The 20983-nt window shown below is 41.9% G+C and overlaps 1 protein-coding gene across 1 annotated transcript in view; it reads left to right on the plus strand.

Moving 5' to 3' along the window:
- The window catches only part of LOC117509053, a 41683-nt gene that overhangs the window by 17990 nt on the left and 2710 nt on the right, over nt 1–20983 (plus strand). The window contains exons 2-6 of the mRNA XM_034168863.1: nt 9132–9173; nt 12306–12572; nt 12642–12881; nt 15842–15964; nt 16177–16251. Of these exons, the coding sequence (XP_034024754.1) occupies nt 9132–9173; nt 12306–12572; nt 12642–12881; nt 15842–15964; nt 16177–16251 (747 nt within the window). The remainder of the gene's footprint in view (nt 1–9131; nt 9174–12305; nt 12573–12641; nt 12882–15841; nt 15965–16176; nt 16252–20983) is intronic.

The following is a 20983-nucleotide window of genomic DNA, read 5'->3' on the forward strand; positions in this document are numbered from 1 at the left end:
TTTGTTTGACTTAGTGCTTAGTTCAGATAATTATAGTGGGCGATTTTAACATCCACACAGATGCTGAGAATGACAGCCTCAACACCGCATTTAATCTATTATTAGACTCTATTGGCTTTGCTCAAAATGTAAATGAGTCCACCCACCACTTTAATCATACCTTAGATCTTGTTCTGACTTATGGTATGGAAATTGAAGACTTAACAGTATTCCCTGAAAACCCCCTTCTGTCTGATCATTTCTTAATAACATTTACATTTACTCTGATGGACTACCCAGTAGTGGGGAATAAGTTTCATTACAGCAGAAGTCTTTCAGAAAGCGCTGTAACTAGGTTTAAGGATATGATTCCTTCTTTATGTTCTCCAATGCCATATACCAACACAGTGCAGAGTAGCTACCTAAACTCTGTGAGATAGATTATCTTGTCAATAGTTTTACATCCTCATTGAGGACAACTTTGGATGTTGTAGCTCCTCTTAAAAAGAGAGCCTTAAATCAGAAGTGCCTGACTCCGTGGTTTAACTCACAAACTCACAGCTTAAAGCAGATAACCCGTAAGTTGGAGAGGAAATGGCATCTCACTAATTTAGAAGATCTTCAATTAGCCTGGAAAAAGAGTCTGTTGCTCTATATAAAAGCCCTCCGTAAAGCTAGGACATCTTACTACTCATCACTAATTGAAGAAAATAAGAACAACCCCAGGTTTCTTTTCAGCACTGTAGCCAGGCTGACAACGAGTCAGAGCTCTATTGAGCCAAGTATTCCTTTAACTTTAACTAGTAATGACTTCATGACTTTCTTTGCTAATAAAATTTTAACTATTAGAGAAAAAAATTACTCATAACCATCCCAAAGACATATCGTTATCTTTGGCTGCTTTCAGTAATGCTGGTATTTGGTTAGACTCTCTCTCTCCGATTGTTCTGTCTGAGTTATTTTCATTAGTTACTTCCTCCAAACTATCAACATGTCTATTAGACCCCATTCCTACCAGGCTGCTCAAGGAAGACCTACCATTAATTAATGCTTTGATCTTAAATATTATCAATCTATCTTTATTAGTTGGCTATGTACCACAGGCTTTTAAGGTGGCAGTAATTAAACCATTACTTAAAAAGCCATCACTTGACCCAGCTATCTTAGCTAATTATAGGCCAATCTCCAACCTTCCTTTTCTCTCAAAAATTCTTGAAAGGGTAGTTGTAAAACAGCTAACTGATCATCTGCAGAGGAATGGTCTATTTGAAGAATTTCAGTCAGGTTTTAGAATTCATCATAGTACAGGAACAGCATTAGTGAAGGTTACAAATGATCTTCTTATGGCCTCAAACAGTGGACTCATCTCTGTGCTTGTTCTGTTAGACCTCAGTGCTGCTTTTGATACTGTTGACCATAAAATTTTATTACAGAGATTAGAGCATGCCATAAGTATTAAAGGCACTGCACTGCAGTGGTTTGAATCATATTTATCTAATAGATTACAATTTGTTCATGTAAATGGGGAATCGTCTTCACAGACTAAGGTTAATTATGGAATTCCACAAGGTTCCGTGCTAGGACCAATTTTATTCACTTTATACATGCTTCCCTTAGGCAGTATTATTAGATGGCATTGCTTAAATTTTCATTGTTACGCAGATGATACCCAGCTTTATCTATCCATGAAGCCAGAGGACACACACCAATTAGCTAAACTGCAGGATTGTCTTACAGACATAAGGACATGGATGACCTCTAATTTCCTGCTTTTAAACTCAGATAAAACTGAAGTTATTGTACTTGGCCCCACAAATCTTAGAAACATGGTGTCTAACCAGATCCTTACTCTGGATGAAATTACCCTGACCTCTAGTAATACTGTGAGAAATCGTGGAGTCATTTTTGATCAGGATATGTCATTCAAAGCGCATATTAAACAAATATGTAGGACTGCTTTTTTGCATTTGCGCAATATCTCTAAAATTAGAAAGGTCTTGTCTCAGAGTGATGCTGAAAAACTAATTCATGCATTTATTTCCTCTAGGCTGGACTATTGTAATTCATTATTATCAGGTTGTCCTAAAAGTTCCCTAAAAAGCCTTCAGTTAATTCAAAATGCTGCAGCTAGAGTACTAACGGGGACTAGAAGGAGAGAGCATATCTCACCCATATTGGCCTCTCTTCATTGGCTTCCTGTTAATTCTAGAATAGAATTTAAAATTCTTCTTCTTACTTATAAGGTTTTGAATAATCAGGTCCCATCTTATCTTAGGGACCTCATAGTACCATATCACCCCAATAGAGCACTTCGCTCTCAGACTGCAGGCTTACTTGTAGTTCCTAGGGTTTGTAAGAGTAGAATGGGAGGCAGAGCCTTCAGCTTTCAGGCTCCTCTCCTCTGGAACCAGCTCCCAATTCGGATCAGGGAGACAGACACCCTCTCTTCTTTTAAGATTAGGCTTAAAACTTTCCTTTTTGCTAAAGCTTATAGTTAGGGCTGGATCAGGTGACCCTGAACCATCCCTTAGTTATGCTGCTATAGACTTAGACTGCTGGGGGGTTCCCATGATGCATTGAGTGTTTCTTTCTCTTTTTGCTCTGTATGCACCACTCTGCATTTAATCATTAGTGATTGATCTCTGCTCCCCTCCACAGCATGTCTTTTTCCTGGTTCTCTCCCTCAGCCCCAACCAGTCCCAGCAGAAGAATGCCCCTCCCTGAGCCTGATTCTGCTGGAGGTTTCTTCCTGTTAAAAGGGAGTTTTTCCTTCCCACTGTCGCCAAGTGCTTGCTCACAGGGGGTCGCTTTGACCATTGGGGTTTTTCCGTAATTGTTGTATGGCTTTGTCTTACAATATAAAGCGCCTTGGGGCAACTGTTTGTTGTGATTTGGCGCTATATAAATAAAATTGATTTGATTTGATTTTGATTTGATGAGCATGGTGTGAGTATTACACTGAGCCGTGATGAGGAATTCAAAGGGACGAGCGCAGTGTGAGTATTACACTGAGCCTCAATGAGGAATTCAAAACAGTGAGCACAGTCTGAGTTATACACTGAGCTGCGATGAGCGTGGTGTGAGTATTACACTGAGCCACGACAAGGAATTCAATGCCATGGCTGTTGTGTGAGTATTCCACTCAGCCGCAATGAAGAGTTCAAAAGGAACGAGCGTGGTGTGAGTATTACACTGAGCCACCACGAGGAATTCAAAGGGATGAGCGCGGTGTGAGTATTACACTGAGCCGCGACGAGAAACTCAAAGGGACGAGTGCGGCTTGAGTATTACACTGAGCTGCAACGAGGAATTCAAAGGGATGAGTACGGTGTGAGTATTACACTGAGCCACAACGAGGAATTCAAAGGGACAACCACGGTGTGAGTATTACACTGAGCCGCAAAGAGCAATTTAAATTGATGATCGCGATGTGAGTATTACACTGAGCCGCGATGAGGAATTAAAAGGGATGAGCATGGCGTGAGTATTACTGTGAGCCGCCACAAGGAATTCAAAGTGATGAGCACGGTGTGAGTATTACACTGAGCCACGAAGAGGAATTTAAATCAATGACTGTGATGCAAGTATTACACTGAGCCACAACGAGGAATTCAAAGCGATGAGCACAGTGTCAGTGTTACAGTGAGCCGCAATGACGAATTCAAACCGATGAACGCGGTGTGAGTATTACACTGTGCTGCGACAAGCACGATGTGAGTATTACACTGAGCTGTGAAGAGGAATTCAAAGTGGAGCGCAGTGTGAGTATTACACTGAGCCGCAATGAGGAATTCAAAGCAATGAGCGCGATATGTGTTATACTCTGAGCTGCAACAAGCGCAGTGTGAGTATTAGACTGAGCTGCGACGAGGAACTCAAAGGGACAAGTGTGGTGTGAGTGTTACACTGAGCTGTGAAGAGGAATTCAAAGGGACGAGCGCGGTGTGAGTATTACACTGAGCCGCGACGAGGAATTCAAAGGGAAAAGTGTGGTGTGAGTATTACACTGAGCTATGAAGAGGAATTCAAAGGGATGAGTACGGTGTGAGTATTACACTGAGCTGCGACAAGGAATTCAAAGGGATGAGTACGGTGTGAGTATTACACTGAGCCACAACGAGGAATTCAAAGGGACAACCATGGTGTGAGTATTACACTGAGCCGCAAAGAGCAATTTAAATTGATGATCGCGATGTGAGTACTACACTGAGCCATGACAAGGAACTCAAAGGGACAAGTGTGGTGTGAGTATTACACTGAGCTGTGAAGAGGAACTCAAAGGGACAAGTGTGGTGTGAGCATTACACTGAGCCGCGACGAGGAATTAAAAGGGAAAAGTGTGGTGTGAGTATTACACTGAGCTGTGAAGAGGAACTCAAAGGGACAAGTGTGGTGTGAGCATTACACTGAGCCACAACGAGGTGTGAGTATTACACTGAGCCGCAACGAGGAATTCAAAGGGAAAAGTGTGGTGTGAGTATTACACTGAGCTATGAAGAGGAATTCAAAGGGACGAGCGTGGTGTGAGCATTACACTGAGCCACAATGAGGAATTCAAAGGGATGAGCACGGTGTGAGCATTATACTAAGCCATGACAAAGAATTCAAAGGGACAAGCGCCGTGTGGGTATTAACTGAGCCGCAACAAGGAATTCAAAGGGATGAGTACGGTGTGAGTATAACACTGAGCCGTGATGAGAAATTCAAAGGGATGAGCGCAGTGTGAGCATTACACTGAGCCGCAACAAGGAATTCAAGGGGACAACCACGGTGTGAGTATTACACTGAGCCACAAGGAATTCAAAACAGTGAGCGTGGTCTGAGTATTACACTGAGCCACAACAAGGAATTCAACACCATGACTGTCGTGTGAGTATTACACTGAGCCGCGATGAAGAGTTCAAAGCGATGAGCACGGTGTGAGTATTATACTGAGCTGTGAAGAGGAATTTAAATTGATGACTGTGATGCGAGTATTACACTGAGCCACGATGAGGAATTCAAAGCAATGAGCACAGTGTCAGTGTTACAGTGAGCCACAATGACGAATTCAAACTGATGAGCGCAGTGAGTATTACAGTGAGCCGCAACGAGGAATTGAAACCGATTAGCGCAATGTGAGTATTACAGTGAGCCATGACGAGGAATTCAAAGCGATGTGCATGGTCTGAGTATTACACTGTGCCGCGACGAGCACTATGTGTGTATTACACTGAGCCTTGTCCAAGAATTCAAAATGATGAGCACGGAGTGAGTATTATACTGAGCTGTGAAGAGGAATTCAATGGGACGAGCGCGGTGTGAGTATTACCCTGACCTGCAACAAGGAATTCAAAAGGGACAAGTGCAGTGTGAGCCTTACACTGACCCGTGACGAGGAATTCAAAGCCATGAGTGTGATGTGAGTATTACAGTCAGTCACCATGACTAATTCAAAGTGATGAGTGCGGCCTGAGTATTACAGTGAGCCGCGATGAGGAATTCAAAGGGACAAGCGCAGTGTGAGCATTAGACTGAGCGATGAGGAATTCAAAGCGATGAGCGCAGTGTGAGTATTACAGTGAGCTGCAAAGAGGAATTCAAACCGATGAGCACGATGTATTACACTGAACCGTGATGAGAAATTCAAAGTGAAGCGCAGTGTGAGTATTACACTGACCAGCAATGAGGAATTCAAAGTGAAGCGCAGTGTGAGTATTACATTGACCCGCAATGAGGAATTCAAAGTGAAGCGCAGTGTGAGTATTACACTGACCAGCAATGAGGAATTCAAAGTGAAGCGCAGTGTGAGTATTACATTGACCCGCAATGAGGAATTCAAAGTGAAGCGCAGTGTGAGTATTACACTGACCAGCAATGAGGAATTCAAAGTGAAGCGCAGTGTGAGTATTACATTGACCCGCAATGAGGAATTCAAAGCGATGAGCGCAGTGTGAGTATTACAGTGAGCCGCAAAGAGGAATTCAAACCGATGAGCACGATGTGAGTATTACACTGAACCGTGATGAGCACAATGTGAGTATTACACTGAACCGTGATGAGCACGATGTGAGTATTACACTGAGCCGCAACGAGGAATTTAAATCGATGAATGCGATGCAAGTGTTACACTGAGCCGCGAAGAGGAATTCAAAGTGATCCTAAACTGTCTCAAGTTGGGGCGTCGTCCACTGAGTGAAACCTGCTTCACTTCACAAAATCAACAGATGAGCTGGTAGAGGACATTAAAAGGACTGAAAAACTGCAGAATGGATCTCTGCTGGATTTTGTCAGGATGTGGTGCACCAAGGTAAAGCTATACAACTGAGTGCAGTGTTTGCTGCAGGAGAATAGAAGAGTCTTCTGTTGTCTCCAGGCTGCCTGTCATTGTGTCAGAAGATCAAATCAAAGAGAACATAGCAGGAGCATGCGTTTTGACAGAGGCGGGGGTGATTGAAAGAAGACTCATTTTTCCCATAATGGCTTTTGGCTCGTGTGTTTCTTAACGCTCAAACCTTCAGAATTAGTGCAGGTTTGCGTTTCATGTCTCCTGTCCACTGTCTGTGTTGTAGTATGTGGAAAGTGTCTGCTAATGCTCAAATTAAGAATTAGAATTAGTGCCTTATTTTAAAAGATATGTGTGGTATTTTCACTTTGTAAAAATGACATTTGCCATTAATGTCAATAGACTGTCCAGAATTAGTTTTGTTTTTAATGAAACCATGAAAATTGCTTTGCATTTAATGTCTCCTGCCCATTGTCTGTGTCGTTGCATGTGGAAAGTAAATTATACGAGGTCTATTAGAAAAGTATCCGACCTTATTATTTTTTTCAAAAACCATATGGATTTGAATCACGTGTGATTACATCAGACATGCTTGAACCCTCGTGGGCATGCAAGAGTTTTTTCACGCCTGTCGGTTATGTCATTCGCCTGTGGGCAGTCTTTGAGTGAGGAGTCGCCCACCCTCTCGTCGTTTTTTTCATTGTTTAGGAATGGCTCAGAGACTGCTGCTTTGTTTGATCAAAATTTTTTCACAAGCTTCAAGGCACAACTGAGTGGACACCATTCGATAAATTCAGCTGGTTTTCGGTAAAAGTTTTAACAGCTGATGAGAGATTTTGGTCTGGTAGTGTCGCTTTAAGGACGGCCCACGGTGCCTGACGGCGATCTGCGCTTCGAGGCGGCAGCGTCTCGTCGTTTCAAGTTGAAAACTTCCACATTTCAGGCTCTGTTGACCCAGTAAGTCGTCAGAGAACAGAGAATTTTCAGAAGTCGGCATGAGGAGTTTATTCGGACATTCCATTGTTAACGGACATTCTGTAATGAAAGTACGTGCGGGCAGAGTCGCATGTCGGGCCAGACCCGACCGCAGGGGGTCGCGACAGGAAAAACACCTCCGTTGGAAAACTTAACGGGCAAGTTGGAACATGCCCAAACTGTTAAACAATTTCTCAGTTACTCACTTGTTGAAAGCCATCAAAAGCCGCCTGAATTTTACAAATGGTTTTCAACACGGAGGTGTTTTTCCTGTCGCGGCGCACACAGATTCGGCGAGTCATCACGGAAATGACTCGGCGAATTTGCGCGTACGTCTTTCATTACAAAATGTCCTTAAACAGTGGAATGTCCGCATAAAGTCCTCATGCCGGCCTCTTCTGAATCTTCTCTGTTCTCTCACGATGTCCTGGGTGAATTAAGCCTTAAATTAGGATGTTTTCAGGTCGAAACAGGCCGACGATGGCGCCTGGAAGCGCTGCAGGACGTCCCGCTCTGTGGGAAGTCCTTACAGCGACAGAAACACCCCATAATCTCTCATCAGCCGTTATACTTTTCACCGAAAACCAGCTGAATTTCTCAAATAGTGTCCACTCGGATATTCCTCACAGGTCCAGAAAAAATTTTGATAAAGCAACGTGTGCCGTCTCGAGCAGCGTGTGAAACAAAGGAATTCAGCCGAGAGGGCGGGACCACATCTCACTCAAGGCCTGCCCACAGGGAAATGACGTCACCGACACACGTGAAAAAACTCACGCATGCGCACGAGGGTTCAAGCATGATTGGTGTAATCGCACGTCATTCAAATCCATATAGTTAAAAAAATAAATAAAAGTGTCGGTTTCTTATCTAATACACCTCGTACTTTTGTTTGCAACAGCAGCTGGCCAAGCCCCCTTCTGCTGGGGGAGGACTGAGCTCACAGTGGTCTGACTGTTGCATAACACACAACAGACACTAACATGTATGATTTAAGGGTTTACAAATGTTTTTGGCGTTAAGCTTTATTCATTATGCCAGTAAAAAAAAATGTTAGCGGACTGGAAGTTAGTGAAAGCTAATTGGTCCGCTGACGGCTTTCAAAATGAACTGAAAAGCTAATCTGCTAACAAAAAAGTTACCTTTGCTAATTAGCGGTTAGCAGAACTCACCCTGCTCAGAGTGCCGCTCTCATTGGACCAACATCTCTGCTATTATGGAACTGTGGGATAGCTCGCGCCCACAGATTGAGCTCGCCGGACTACTTTTGCCACCCTGATCAGCGTGCCGCTCTCATTGGAGCGACAACACACAGAATGTGTCTCCTCCCAGATAGATCTCTTTCAGTGCAGCTTCTTGTTCTGACTTTAACACGAAGATAACACCCAAGGCTTTCATCGCCAACTGTAAATGGTCATCAAAACATTTCCAATCGTATCTTTCTGAACTCTTTTGCATCAAACTCCACCGGGTCAATGTTTACAATGTGCTTGAGTGATAACAGGTGAAGTTGCTCATAAACTTTAAATTTCTTAAATATTTATTACGGCCACTCTTAAAACTTCAGTTATCTTTATAACTGTATTACTGATAAATTTTAGAATTAATGTAGATGAGATATACTCATTATCAATCATCTGGGAACTACTTTTTGCGCAGGAATTCATGAAGCATGTCGGCCGCGGGCGCGTACTAACACTCAGATACTCAGAAATTGGAGAGTTGTTCAGCCATAACGAGAGCGTCCACGTTTAGCTTGTCATAAGCTAAGCTAGTGGCGCCCGTGAGAGTGTGAGCAGAACTGTGGCCCACCACTGGTCATGTGTTAGCGTTGATCTTTCCGCAGGTCCACAGCCAGACACAAACACTCAGATGGACTCAGGGCTCAGATGTTTGTCTCTGATGTGTTTTCCAGGTGCGGCTGTGCTGCTGCTGTGTGAAACGACTGTTTGTGCAGGTAAAGGTTTTACATCCTGACATCATCAGTTGTAGCGACTGCTCTGTCTAGCTGTGCATGCCACAACGGAGCGGGTGTAAAGCAACCAGTTTGACGCGAGAAAATTCCTCCAACTCAAAAAAAATCTTAATTAAAAATGTTTACTGATGAATTAGATCATAATACAAATAATACTACATAATACTAATAATACAAAAATAAAACATTAATATTCTAAGCTCTATATTTCAGTAGTGGTCGAGGTTTTAGCTAACCAGTCGGTCAGAAAACTAGATCACCTCCACCCAACCGTCTAATGAGAAATTGCACTTGTCATGTGACTTATATATCAAGCATATGTGAAGTGTGTGTGTGGTCAAACACACAAACACTTCCCAATTATGAATGAGTATTTCTTCTTGCATCAATTTACATATTATTTTACATCTCAACATAATATTCATTGATAATCATTTAAAGCAGAAATCACATTTCTCAATCTGGCTCTTACATCAGTCATGTGACTCATCAGAGCCCACATAGGACACCAGGATGAAATGACAACACATTCCGAGTCGGGGGAGCAATGTGAGTGGATCCAGTGAGTTGGGGATGGCGGAGGGATCACCTGAGCCCGAGGTGAAGGTGATCCACCATCCACAAGGAACTGGATCCTCCGCTCATATTGCTCCCCAGACGAGGGGTGCTTTGTTTTTATAATACCTCAGAAAACTACTGTGTTGAGAAAGTGAATTCACAGACCCATGTTAGGGGGCGTAAATGAGCGGTCAATAGGAATCGCAATAAATAATTTATTGTGCAAAAGTGCAAACAGGTCTCAAATATGCAGAGTCCAATCAAATAACAAATGGTGACACGTGGGCAGGCCTGAGGGTAGGAGACGCCTATCCAGAGAAGAGCCAGAACCCACAAAGTTCCACCGCCAGCTGAAGGCCTGCAATACACCAGAGCCGCCAAGTCCTGGTACCCCAGGTGGTCACCGCTCGAGGCTGTCGGACCGGTACTGCTGGCAAGAGCAAAAACAGATGAGATGGGTGTGTGTACACCCAGCACACAGTTAGCAAAACCACAGTAATCCTCCTGAGGGAAAACTCCAAATAACTCCCAGAGTGCAGAGGAAAATTGGAAAACGTGCAGTGTCAATTGTTATACTTAGCAAGTAAGAAGTGAGAAGTGGAGACGCCAATTCCTCCAAACTTCCAACAAACCCAGCTACAAGCTGCAAGTATATAAATCACAACAGCAAAGACTTCAGTAGCAATGAATGTGCAGACGGCACAAAAAGGCTGAGTAGGTTTACCTGTTAGGTAAGCTGATAACTCGGCAGAGCTATGGTGTCTCTCCCAGGCTTTTATGGATGTGGTGATGAGTGATGATAGACAGCTGATGACGGCCTAACAGTGCACACCTGGTGGTACCCAAAAGGCCAGTGCCCCCTCTAGAGGCCCAAACGCTGCCAACATGGCAGGGCGCCATCTGGTGGTGGGCCAGCAGTACCTCCTCTTCAGCGGCCCACACAACACTACTGTATTTTTTCGGAAATGATATGTTAAACAAAACTGTCGGATCCATGTTGAGTAGAACTATTTTCGTCCGGCCAAAGATGGCCGAAGGAAAGTGGTTTGACACAACATGTACTCAACAAAAATATAAACGCAACACTTTTGGTTTTGCTCCCATTTTGTATGAGATGAACTCAAAGATCTAAAACTTTTTCCACATACACAATATCACCATTTCCCTCAAATATTGTTCACAAACCAGTCTAAATCTGTGATAGTGAGCACTTCTCCTTTGCTGAGATAATCCATCCCACCTCACAGGTGTGCCATATCAAGATGCTGATTAGACACCATGATTAGTGCACAGGTGTGCCTTAGACTGTCCACAATAAAAGGCCACTCTGAAAGGTACAGTTTTGTTTTATTGGGGGGGGATACCAGTCAGTATCTGGTGTGACCACCATTTGCCTCATGCAGTGCAACACATCTCCTTCGCATCATCCATGAAGAGAACATCTCTCCAACGTGCCAAATGCCAGCGAATGTGAGCATTTGCCCACTCAAGTCGGTTACGACGACGAACTGGAGTCAGGTCGAGACCCCGATGAGGACGACGAGCATGCAGATGAGCTTCCCTGAGACAGTTTCTGACAGTTTGTGCAGAAATTCTTTGGTTATGCAAACCGATTGTTTCAGCAGCTGTCCGAGTGGCTGGTCTCAGACGATCTTGGAGGTGAACATGCTGGATGTGGAGGTCCTGGGCTGGTGTGGTTACACGTGGTCTGCGGTTGTGAGGCTGGTTGGATGTACTGCCAAATTCTCTGAAACGCCTTTGGAGACGGCTTATGGTAGAGAAATGAACATTCAATACACGAGCAACAGCTCTGGTTGACATTCCTGCTGTCAGCATGCCAATTGCACGCTCCCTCAAATCTTGCGACATCTGTGGCATTGTGCTGTGTGATAAAACTGCACCTTTCAGAGTGGCCTTTTATTGTGGGCAGTCTAAGGCACACCTGTGCACTAATCATGGTGTCTAATCAGCATCTTGATATGGCACACCTGTGAGATGGGATGGATTATCTCAGCAAAGGAGAAGTGCTCACTATCACAGATTTAGACTGGTTTGTGAACAATATTTGAGGGAAATGGTGATATTGTGTATGTGGAAAAAGTTTTAGATCTTTGAGTTCATCTCATACAAAATGGGAGCAAAACCAAAAGTGTTGCGTTTATATTTTTGTTGAGTGTAGATCCGCTACACCAGACACAGGGGTACTGGATCCATTAGTAAGCCCATGGATCTACACTGGATCCACACAAGACTGAGTTATAAAGCTCCTATCAGAGCCACGTGTTTTTAGCATGCAGGCACTGGAGTTAGCGTGACAAACGTGCAGCATCGTATTCCACTGTTCAACAAACATTAGTCAGCGGCAAGCATCGGTGCCAAATGTTGGTTGCCGATTGTTGCTGTTGCCATGAGTGACATGTTCTGGTGTCGCCATGTGTGAATCCTCAGCGTGTGCAGAGACAGGACCAGGACATTAAAACAGTCTCTGAGGATGGGGACTTCAATTGGATTGTGGGACTTTGGTGGATTACATGTTGGCCTCTGTGTCCTGTCCAGTGTCCATCCTCATCAGTCCAAACCTGCAGCAGTTCCTCCGTAGGCAGTCCATCAGTCTGTCCTGCTCCCGAGGCGGACTCTCAGTGGATGAGGGGTCCGTAGTGATGAGGACAGCACGTGGACAGACTCAAACGTGTGGTCCAGGCTTCGGATTGCTTGTTGGTTCCTCCTGTAAGATCTCAGACCTCCTTGATTCAGACACTGGAGATTATTGGTGTCAAACCGGTGATGGACTGAAGAGTGACATCATCTCCATCATTGTCACTGGTAAGAAACCAGTTGTGACATGTGACTGGATCTGGTCTCACTGATTCACTTTGACTGGTTGTTTTTCAGTTCCTCCATTTCTGGAGATTCCTGCACTTCCTGTGGTGGCAGGAAGTAATGTCATTCTGCGCTGTATGGGTGAAAACGGCTCCAGCTTCCCCGCAGATTTCTACAAGGGCATTCAAAAAGTTGGATCAGGACCAGAATCTGGATTTACCATCTCTAACGTCCAGAAGTCGGATGAAGGTTTTTTCTCGTGTCATGTCACTCTGTCTGGGGAATCTTCACAGAGCAAGCTGAGGGTCATAGGTCAGCTCCCATCAGTCACTTGGTGTCGTATTTATGAACAAAAGTCAAACATACCTGCAGGCAAACACTTTGTCTCAAAACCTCTGACAGATAAAAGAATCCTTTATGATTTTAAGTCCAGTTCATCCACCACACGACGGCATTGTATCCTTAGAACTGAACCACGTCACTGTGCACTAACACCCGCTAGCCTGTTCTGACACAGTGGTGGGCACAGCTAACCAAAACGTTAGCTTCTATATAACTGGCAATCAGCTAACTGAAAAGTTATCTTTTATAATGGCAAACCAATAAACTGCCTAAAAACATATCAGAAACTACAGCTAACAAATAACTTTCAATTTTGTCTCCTGTATGCTCTCAGCTACTAACAAGCCAATTATTTTAAGTTTAAACACTACCAAAGCTTCTAACAGAATCAAAGACGATCACAAACCCAAACACAGCCAATGAGCCAGCACTTCTATCTTTGTGTGCTCTGCCCACTGTTGTTGAGAAACATAATTTACCTTGGCAGGATACAGTCTTCCAGCCATGAGGTGGAGGTCTTGAAATGGAAAGCAGTTCTGACTTATGGTTTTGATTTATAAATCTAATCAATCTGGATAGTATAGCTACATTAATGCAACTCTTAAAATGTACAAAGTTATATATAACACATATCTGTTCATTTTAAAATAATGCACTAATTCTGAAGATGTGAACATTAACACACAGATGCCCAAAGGGATTATGGGTAAACTTAGCCTCCGCTCATACTGATTGGTTGATTCATTCATTCTATTTAAAAACCAACACAAGTGAATCAATGTAACGTGTTGGTGTTTACAAATAAATGTGCTTTTGTAAAATATGTAATTTTTTCATTTGTAAAAAAAAAAAAAAAAAAAGAAATTTTCAAGATCCCGCTAGACAGCGCCTAACTGCACGTGTGATGACATCACAACTCTATCTGTTAGGGAAACAAGGTTTCTTTCAATAACAAGAACTGTCAAAAAAACTTTCTCATTTGTGGTTGGAGCTGTGTAGTGATAGGAGTAGCCTGCTTGAATAACGATGTCAGTCGCACAAAGAAATCAAATAACAGTGAAAACATATTCATTACACCCAGAATGTTGGTATTTTGGTCATTGAACTTTGTGGTGCTGTGTCATAACAACAGATCAATCAGTCACTCCGTGAGGCATCATAACAACAGATCTGTTAAGCCTGGTTCACATGGCAAGATAATTAGGCCGATATCGGACCCAATCTTCCCTTTCCGACAATCTTAAGGATGCCCCGACAATTGTGATGACTCTAAATATAATCTTATCAGATATTCCTGCCGTGTGTAGTGTGATAAGAGCACTCTGATCTGCTCGGAAGGACGTGAGGAGCTAAGTCCGACATGCAGCCAATCAGAAAGCAAGGTATCTGACCTGGGAATGTTTGTGTGTGAAATCTGTTTGTGTGTGTGTTTTTTTACCATGTGGCTGACACCACACACTGTACAACTAAACCTGTCAGATCTATGATTTTTTATCTCCACGTGTGTGGTCTCTCAGGTTTTGGAAACCTACAGATCATTTTTAAATCCTGCGGTCGACAACACTGTGATGTCAGTAGATGGCAGTGTTCTATGCATTTGGACGCCGGTTATATCACACAGCTTGAATCACAATTTAATAGACTTTTCAGCTTTGCAAATTCTTTTTTTTTTTTTTTTTTACACAAATGAACAAAATGACATATTTTACAAAAGCACATTTATTTGTAAATACCAACACACGTTACATTGATTCACTTGTGTTGGTTTTTACATATAATGAATTAGTTAACCAATCAGTATGAGCGGAGGCTAAGTTTACCCATAATCCATCTGGGCACCTGTGTGTTAATAATGTTCACATCTTCATAATTAGTGTATTATTTTAAAATTAACAGATAGGTGTTATATATCCACTTTGTACATTTTAAGAGTTTACATTAATGTAGTTATTCTGTTCGTAATAATTTATTAAACAAAACCATAAGTCAAACCTGCTTCCCATTTCAAGACCTCTGCCTCATCGCTGGCCCACTAAATGGGGTTAGGAAATAATGATTTTTTTGTTTGTTTGTTTTTGTGGCAGTTTGGTAGTCAGGCCCTTTCTGCTGGGGGCAGATTTGAGTTCAGCTTCTCTTAGCTCTTAGCAAAAGGGTTTATAAATGTTTTTCAAGTTACTAGCTATGTAAAAAACATGTTAGCGGTTTAAAAGTTATCAGAACTAAATTTATTGAAGATAATGGTCCTACTATAGTTTAAAAACTCATCTGAAAAGCTAATCCACTAATTATTGGTTATCAGATTAGCTGATCAATGCCCACCACTGTTCTGACGTCACACTACAGTCTGTCAAAACTCTGCCAAAAGATTTTGAACAAATCTTTAACTTAGAAGGAGAAAAACAAAAAGCCTGAAAATATGAAATTATTTTGTTTCAGCATGTAACAGCATGTAAGTTTGTGCAAACGCTAACATTATAAGCTAAGTTCAGAGGGCAGATCCATGTGAGGACACGGTCTCTGACAACAGCAGTGTTAGGACTCTTCAGCTCTGAGCCTCAAAAAACTTCAGCGACACGTGTGGTGGAACCTTTGGAGTCTTCTGATGATCGTGACCTCCATTAGTCTGACAGCAGAGGGGCAGCGTCACACACACTCACTACTACGACTTCTGATATCATATTTCTCCAGAATTCAAGTATGTAAGTGGGTTTGGGTCCATTCACAGAAATGTGGCTCCACCTGCTGGTGGTTGGATTGAAATACATACGAGACTCAATGGCTTAAAGGAAATTTGTTAAAACTGTGAACTACCTTTATGACATCATGAAAGATAAAAGCAATTTCTACTCCTCTTCTTCCTTCTTCTTCTCCTACTTCATGTTCTTCCTCTTCTTCTTCTTCTCACAACACCTCTTCCCTGTCTTCTTCAGCATCTCCCCATGTCGTCTCAGGTGTCTCCCCCCAGGTGGTAGCAGCTGTGGTCTCTCTGGTTGTGTTGGTTCTGCTGGTTCTGCTGCTCGTTGGAGTTCTGCTGCTGTGGAGGAAACAAACAGGTCAGAATTGTTCTGTTATCACATGGTTCTGAGCCATACAGCAGCAGCTTTCCCACTGTCAGGGTCTCAATAAAGATCTGTCATTCAGTCAAGATGTTACAAACCTCCTGTGGGAGGACCTAATATCAGCATGAAAGAAAAATCATCACGTTTCAGTGGTGTCAACAGTGACATCATCAGTCATGACTGACTCAGCTTCCTGTCCTTTTCAGGAAAGAAGACGTCACCTCCTTCAGGAGAAATCACGTATGCTGACATCACCATCAACCGGCCAACCAAGACAAGAGGTAGGCAGACAGGTGTCAATTAATGTCTGGGGTAATTGGGTGTGATATGAATTGCCCTTTTACGGATAAACAAAGTTGTCTCAATCTTGAATCTTGAAGTCACACTGTCGGTTAGTAAACATGTTAAAGACAAGTCACACTGTCAGCAGGGAAGTCATTAATGACAAGTCACACTGTCAGTAAGCACATTAATGACAAGTCACACTGTCAGCAGTGAAGTCATTAAAGACAAGTCACACTGTCAGTAAGCACATTAATGACAAGTCACACTGTCAGCAAGCACATTAATGACAAGTCACACTGACAGCAGTGAAGTCATTAAAGACAAGTCACACTGTCAGTAAGCACATTAATGACAAGTCACACTGTCAGCAGTGAAGTCATTAAAGACAAGTCACACTGTCAGTAAGCACATTAATGACAAGTCACACTGTCAGCAGTGAAGTCATTAAAGACAAGTCACACTGTCAGTAAGCACATTAATGACAAGTCACACTGTCAGCAGTGAAGTCATTAAAGACAAGTCACACTGTCAGTAAGCACATTAATGACAAGTCACACTGTCAGCAGTGAAGTCATTAATGACAAGTCACACTGTCAGTAAGCACATTAATGACAAGTCACACTGTCAGCAGTGAAGTCATTAATGACAAGTCACACTGTCAGTAAGCACATTAATGACAAGTCACACTGTCAGCAGTGAAGTCATTAAAGACAAGTCACACTGTCAGTAAGCACATTAATGACAAGTCACACTGTCAGCAGTGAAGTCATTAAAGACAAGTCACACTGTCAGTAAGCACATTAATGACAAGTCACACTGTCAGCAGTGAAGTCATTAATGACAAGTCACACTGTCAGTAAGCACATTAATGACAAGTCACACTGTCAGCAGTGAAGTCATTAATGACAAGTCACACTGTCAGTAAGCACATTAATGACAAGTCACACTGTCAGTTAGTAAACTCTATAATGACAAGTTACACTGTCAGTAAACACGTTAATGACAAGTCACACTGTCAGCAGTGAAGTCATTAATGACAAGTCACACTGTCAGTAAGCACATTAATGACAAGTCACACTGTCAGCAGTGAAGTCATTAATGACAAGTCACACTGTCAGTAAGCACATTAATGACAAGTTACAGTGTCAGTAAACATGTTAATGACAAGTCACACTGTCAGCAGTGAAGTCATTAATGACAAGTCACACTGTCAGCAGTGAAGTCATTAAAGACAAGTCACACTGTCAATAAGCACATTAATGACAAGTCACACTGCCAGCAGTGAAGTCATTAATGACAAGTCACACTGTCAGTAAGCACATTAATGACAAGTCACACTGTCAGTTAGTAAACTCTATAATGACAAGTTACACTGTCAGTAAACACGTTAATGACAAGTCACACTGTCAGCAGTGAAGTCATTAATGACAAGTCACACTGTCAGTAAGCACATTAATGACAAGTCACACTGTCAGCAGTGAAGTCATTAATGACAAGTCACACTGTCAGTAAGCACATTAATGACAAGTTACAGTGTCAGTAAACATGTTAATGACAAGTCACACTGTCAGCAGTGAAGTCATTAATGACAAGTCACACTGTCAGCAGTGAAGTCATTAAAGACAAGTCACACTGTCAGTAAGCACATTAATGACAAGTCACACTGTCAGCAGTGAAGTCATTAATGACAAGTCACACTGTCAGTAAGCACATTAATGACAAGTCACACTGTCAGTAAGCACATTAATGACAAGTCACACTGTCAGTTAGTAAAGTCATTAATGACAAGTCACACTGTCAGGTAAGCACATTAATGACAAGTCACACTGTCAGCAGTGAAGTCATTAATGACAAGTCACACTGTCAGTAAGCACATTAATGACAAGTCACACTGTCAGCAGTGAAGTCATTAATGACAAGTCACACTGTCAGTAAGCACATTAATGACAAGTCACACTGTCAGTTAGTAAACTCTATAATGACAAGTTACACTGTCAGTAAACATGTTAATGACAAGTCACACTGTCAGTTAGTAAACTCTATAATGACAAGTCACACTGTCAGTAAACACATGTTAATGACAAGTCACACTGTCAGCAGTGAAGTCATTAATGACAAGTCACACTGTCAGTAAGCACATTAATGACAAGTTACACTGTCAGTAAACATGTTAATGACAAGTCACACTGTCAGTAAAGTCATAATGACAAGTCACACTGTCAGCAGTGAAGTCATTAATGACAAATCACACTGTCGTAACACATTAATGAAAGTCACACTGTCAGCCGTGAAGTCATTAATGACAAGTCACACTGTCCAGTAAAGTAATTAGACAAGTCACACTGTCAGCAGTGAAGTCATTAATGACAAGTCACACTGTCAGTAAGCACATTAATGACAAGTTACAGTGTCAGTAAACATGTTAATGACAAGTCACACTGTCAGCAGTGAAGTCATTAATGACAAGTCACACTGTCAGTAAGCACATTAATGACAAGTCACACTGTCAGTTAGTAAACTCTATAATGACAAGTTACACTGTCAGTAACATGTTAATGACAAGTCACACTGTCAGCAGTGAAGTCATTAAAGACAAGTCACACTGTCAGTAAGCACATTAATGACAAGTCACACTGTCAGTTAGTAAACTCTATAATGACAAGTTACACTGTCAGTAAACATGTTAATGACAAGTCACACTGTCAGCAGTGAAGTCATTAATGACAAGTCACACTGTCAGTAAGCACATTAATGACAAGTCACACTGTCAGCAGTGAAGTCATTAATGACAAGTCACACTGTCAGTAAGCACATTAATGACAAGTCACACTGTCAGTAAGCACATTAATGACAAGTCACACTGTCAGTTAGTAAACTCTATAATGACAAGTTACACTGTCAGTAAGCACATTAATGACAAGTCACACTGTCAGCAGTGAAGTCATTAATGACAAGTCACACTGTCAGTAAGCACATTAATGACAAGTCACACTGTCAGCAGTGAAGTCATTAATGACAAGTCACACTGTCAGTAAGCACATTAATGACAAGTTACACTGTCAGTAAACACGTTAATGACAAGTCACACTGTCAGCAGTGAAGTCATTAATGACAAGTCACACTGTCAGTAAGCACATTAATGACAAGTCACACTGTCAGCAGTGAAGTCATTAATGACAAGTCACACTGTCAGTAAGCACATTAATGACAAGTTACAGTGTCAGTAAACATGTTAATGACAAGTCACACTGTCAGCAGTGAAGTCATTAATGACAAGTCACACTGTCAGCAGTGAAGTCATTAAAGACAAGTCACACTGTCAGTAAGCACATTAATGACAAGTCACACTGTCAGCAGTGAAGTCATTAATGACAAGTCACACTGTCAGCAGTGAAGTCATTAAAAACAAGTCACACTGTCAGTAAGCACATTAATGACAAGTCACACTGTCAGCAGTGAAGTCATTAATGACAAGTCACACTGTCAGTAAGCACATTAATGACAAGTCACAGTCAGCAGTGAAGTCATTAATGACAAGTCACACTGTCAGTAAGCACATTAATGACAAGTCACACTGTCAGTAAGCACATTAATGACAAGTCACACTGTCAGTTAGTAAACTCTATAATGACAAGTTACACTGTCAGTAAACATGTTAATGACAAGTCACAGTGTCAGCAGTGAAGTCATTAATGACAAGTCACACTGTCAGTAAGCACATTAATGACAAGTCACACTGTCAGCAGTGAAGTCATTAAAGACAAGTCACACTGTCAGCAGTGAAGTCATTAAAGACAAGTCACACTGTCAGTAAGCACATTAATGACAAGTCACACTGTCAGCAGTGAAGTCATTAATGACAAGTCACACTGTCAGCAGTGAAGTCATTAAAGACAAGTCACACTGTCAGTAAGCACATTAATAACAAGTCACACTGTCAGCAGTGAAGTCATTAATGACAAGTCACACTGTCAGTAAGTACATTAATGACAAGTCACACTGTCAGTTAGTAAACTCTATAATGACAAGTTACACTGTCAGTAAACATGTTAATGACAAGTCACAGTGTCAGCAGTGAAGTCATTAATGACAAGTCACACTGTCAGTAAGCACATTAATGACAAGTCACACTGTCAGCAGTGAAGTCATTAATGACAAGTCACACTGTCAGTAAGCACATTAATGACAAGTCACACTGTCAGTTAGTAAACTCTATAATGACAAGTTACACTGTCAGTAAGCACATTAATGACAAGTCACACTGTCAGCAGTGAAGTCATTAAAGACAAGTCACACTGTCAGTAAGCACATTAATGACAAGTCACACTGTCAGTTAGTAAACTCTATAATGACAAGTTACACTGTCAGTAAACATGTTAATGACAAGTCACAGTGTCAGTTAGTGAAGTCATTAATGACAAGTCACACTGTCAGTAAGCACATTAATGACAAGTCACACTGTCAGCAGTGAAGTCATTAATGACAAGTCACACTGTCAGTAAGCACATTAATGACAAGTCACACTGTCAGTTAGTAAACTCTATAATGACAAGTCACACTGTCAGTAAGCACATTAATGACAAGTCACACTGTCAGCAGTGAAGTCATTAAAGACAAGTCACACTGTCAGTAAGCACATTAATGACAAGTCACACTGTCTGCAGTGAAGTCATTAATGACAAGTCACACTGTCAGTAAGCACATTAATGACAAGTTACAGTGTCAGTA

The sequence above is a fragment of the Thalassophryne amazonica genome, chromosome 4 (assembly GCF_902500255.1).
Source record: "Thalassophryne amazonica chromosome 4, fThaAma1.1, whole genome shotgun sequence".
NCBI classification, from domain to species: domain Eukaryota; kingdom Metazoa; phylum Chordata; class Actinopteri; order Batrachoidiformes; family Batrachoididae; genus Thalassophryne; species Thalassophryne amazonica.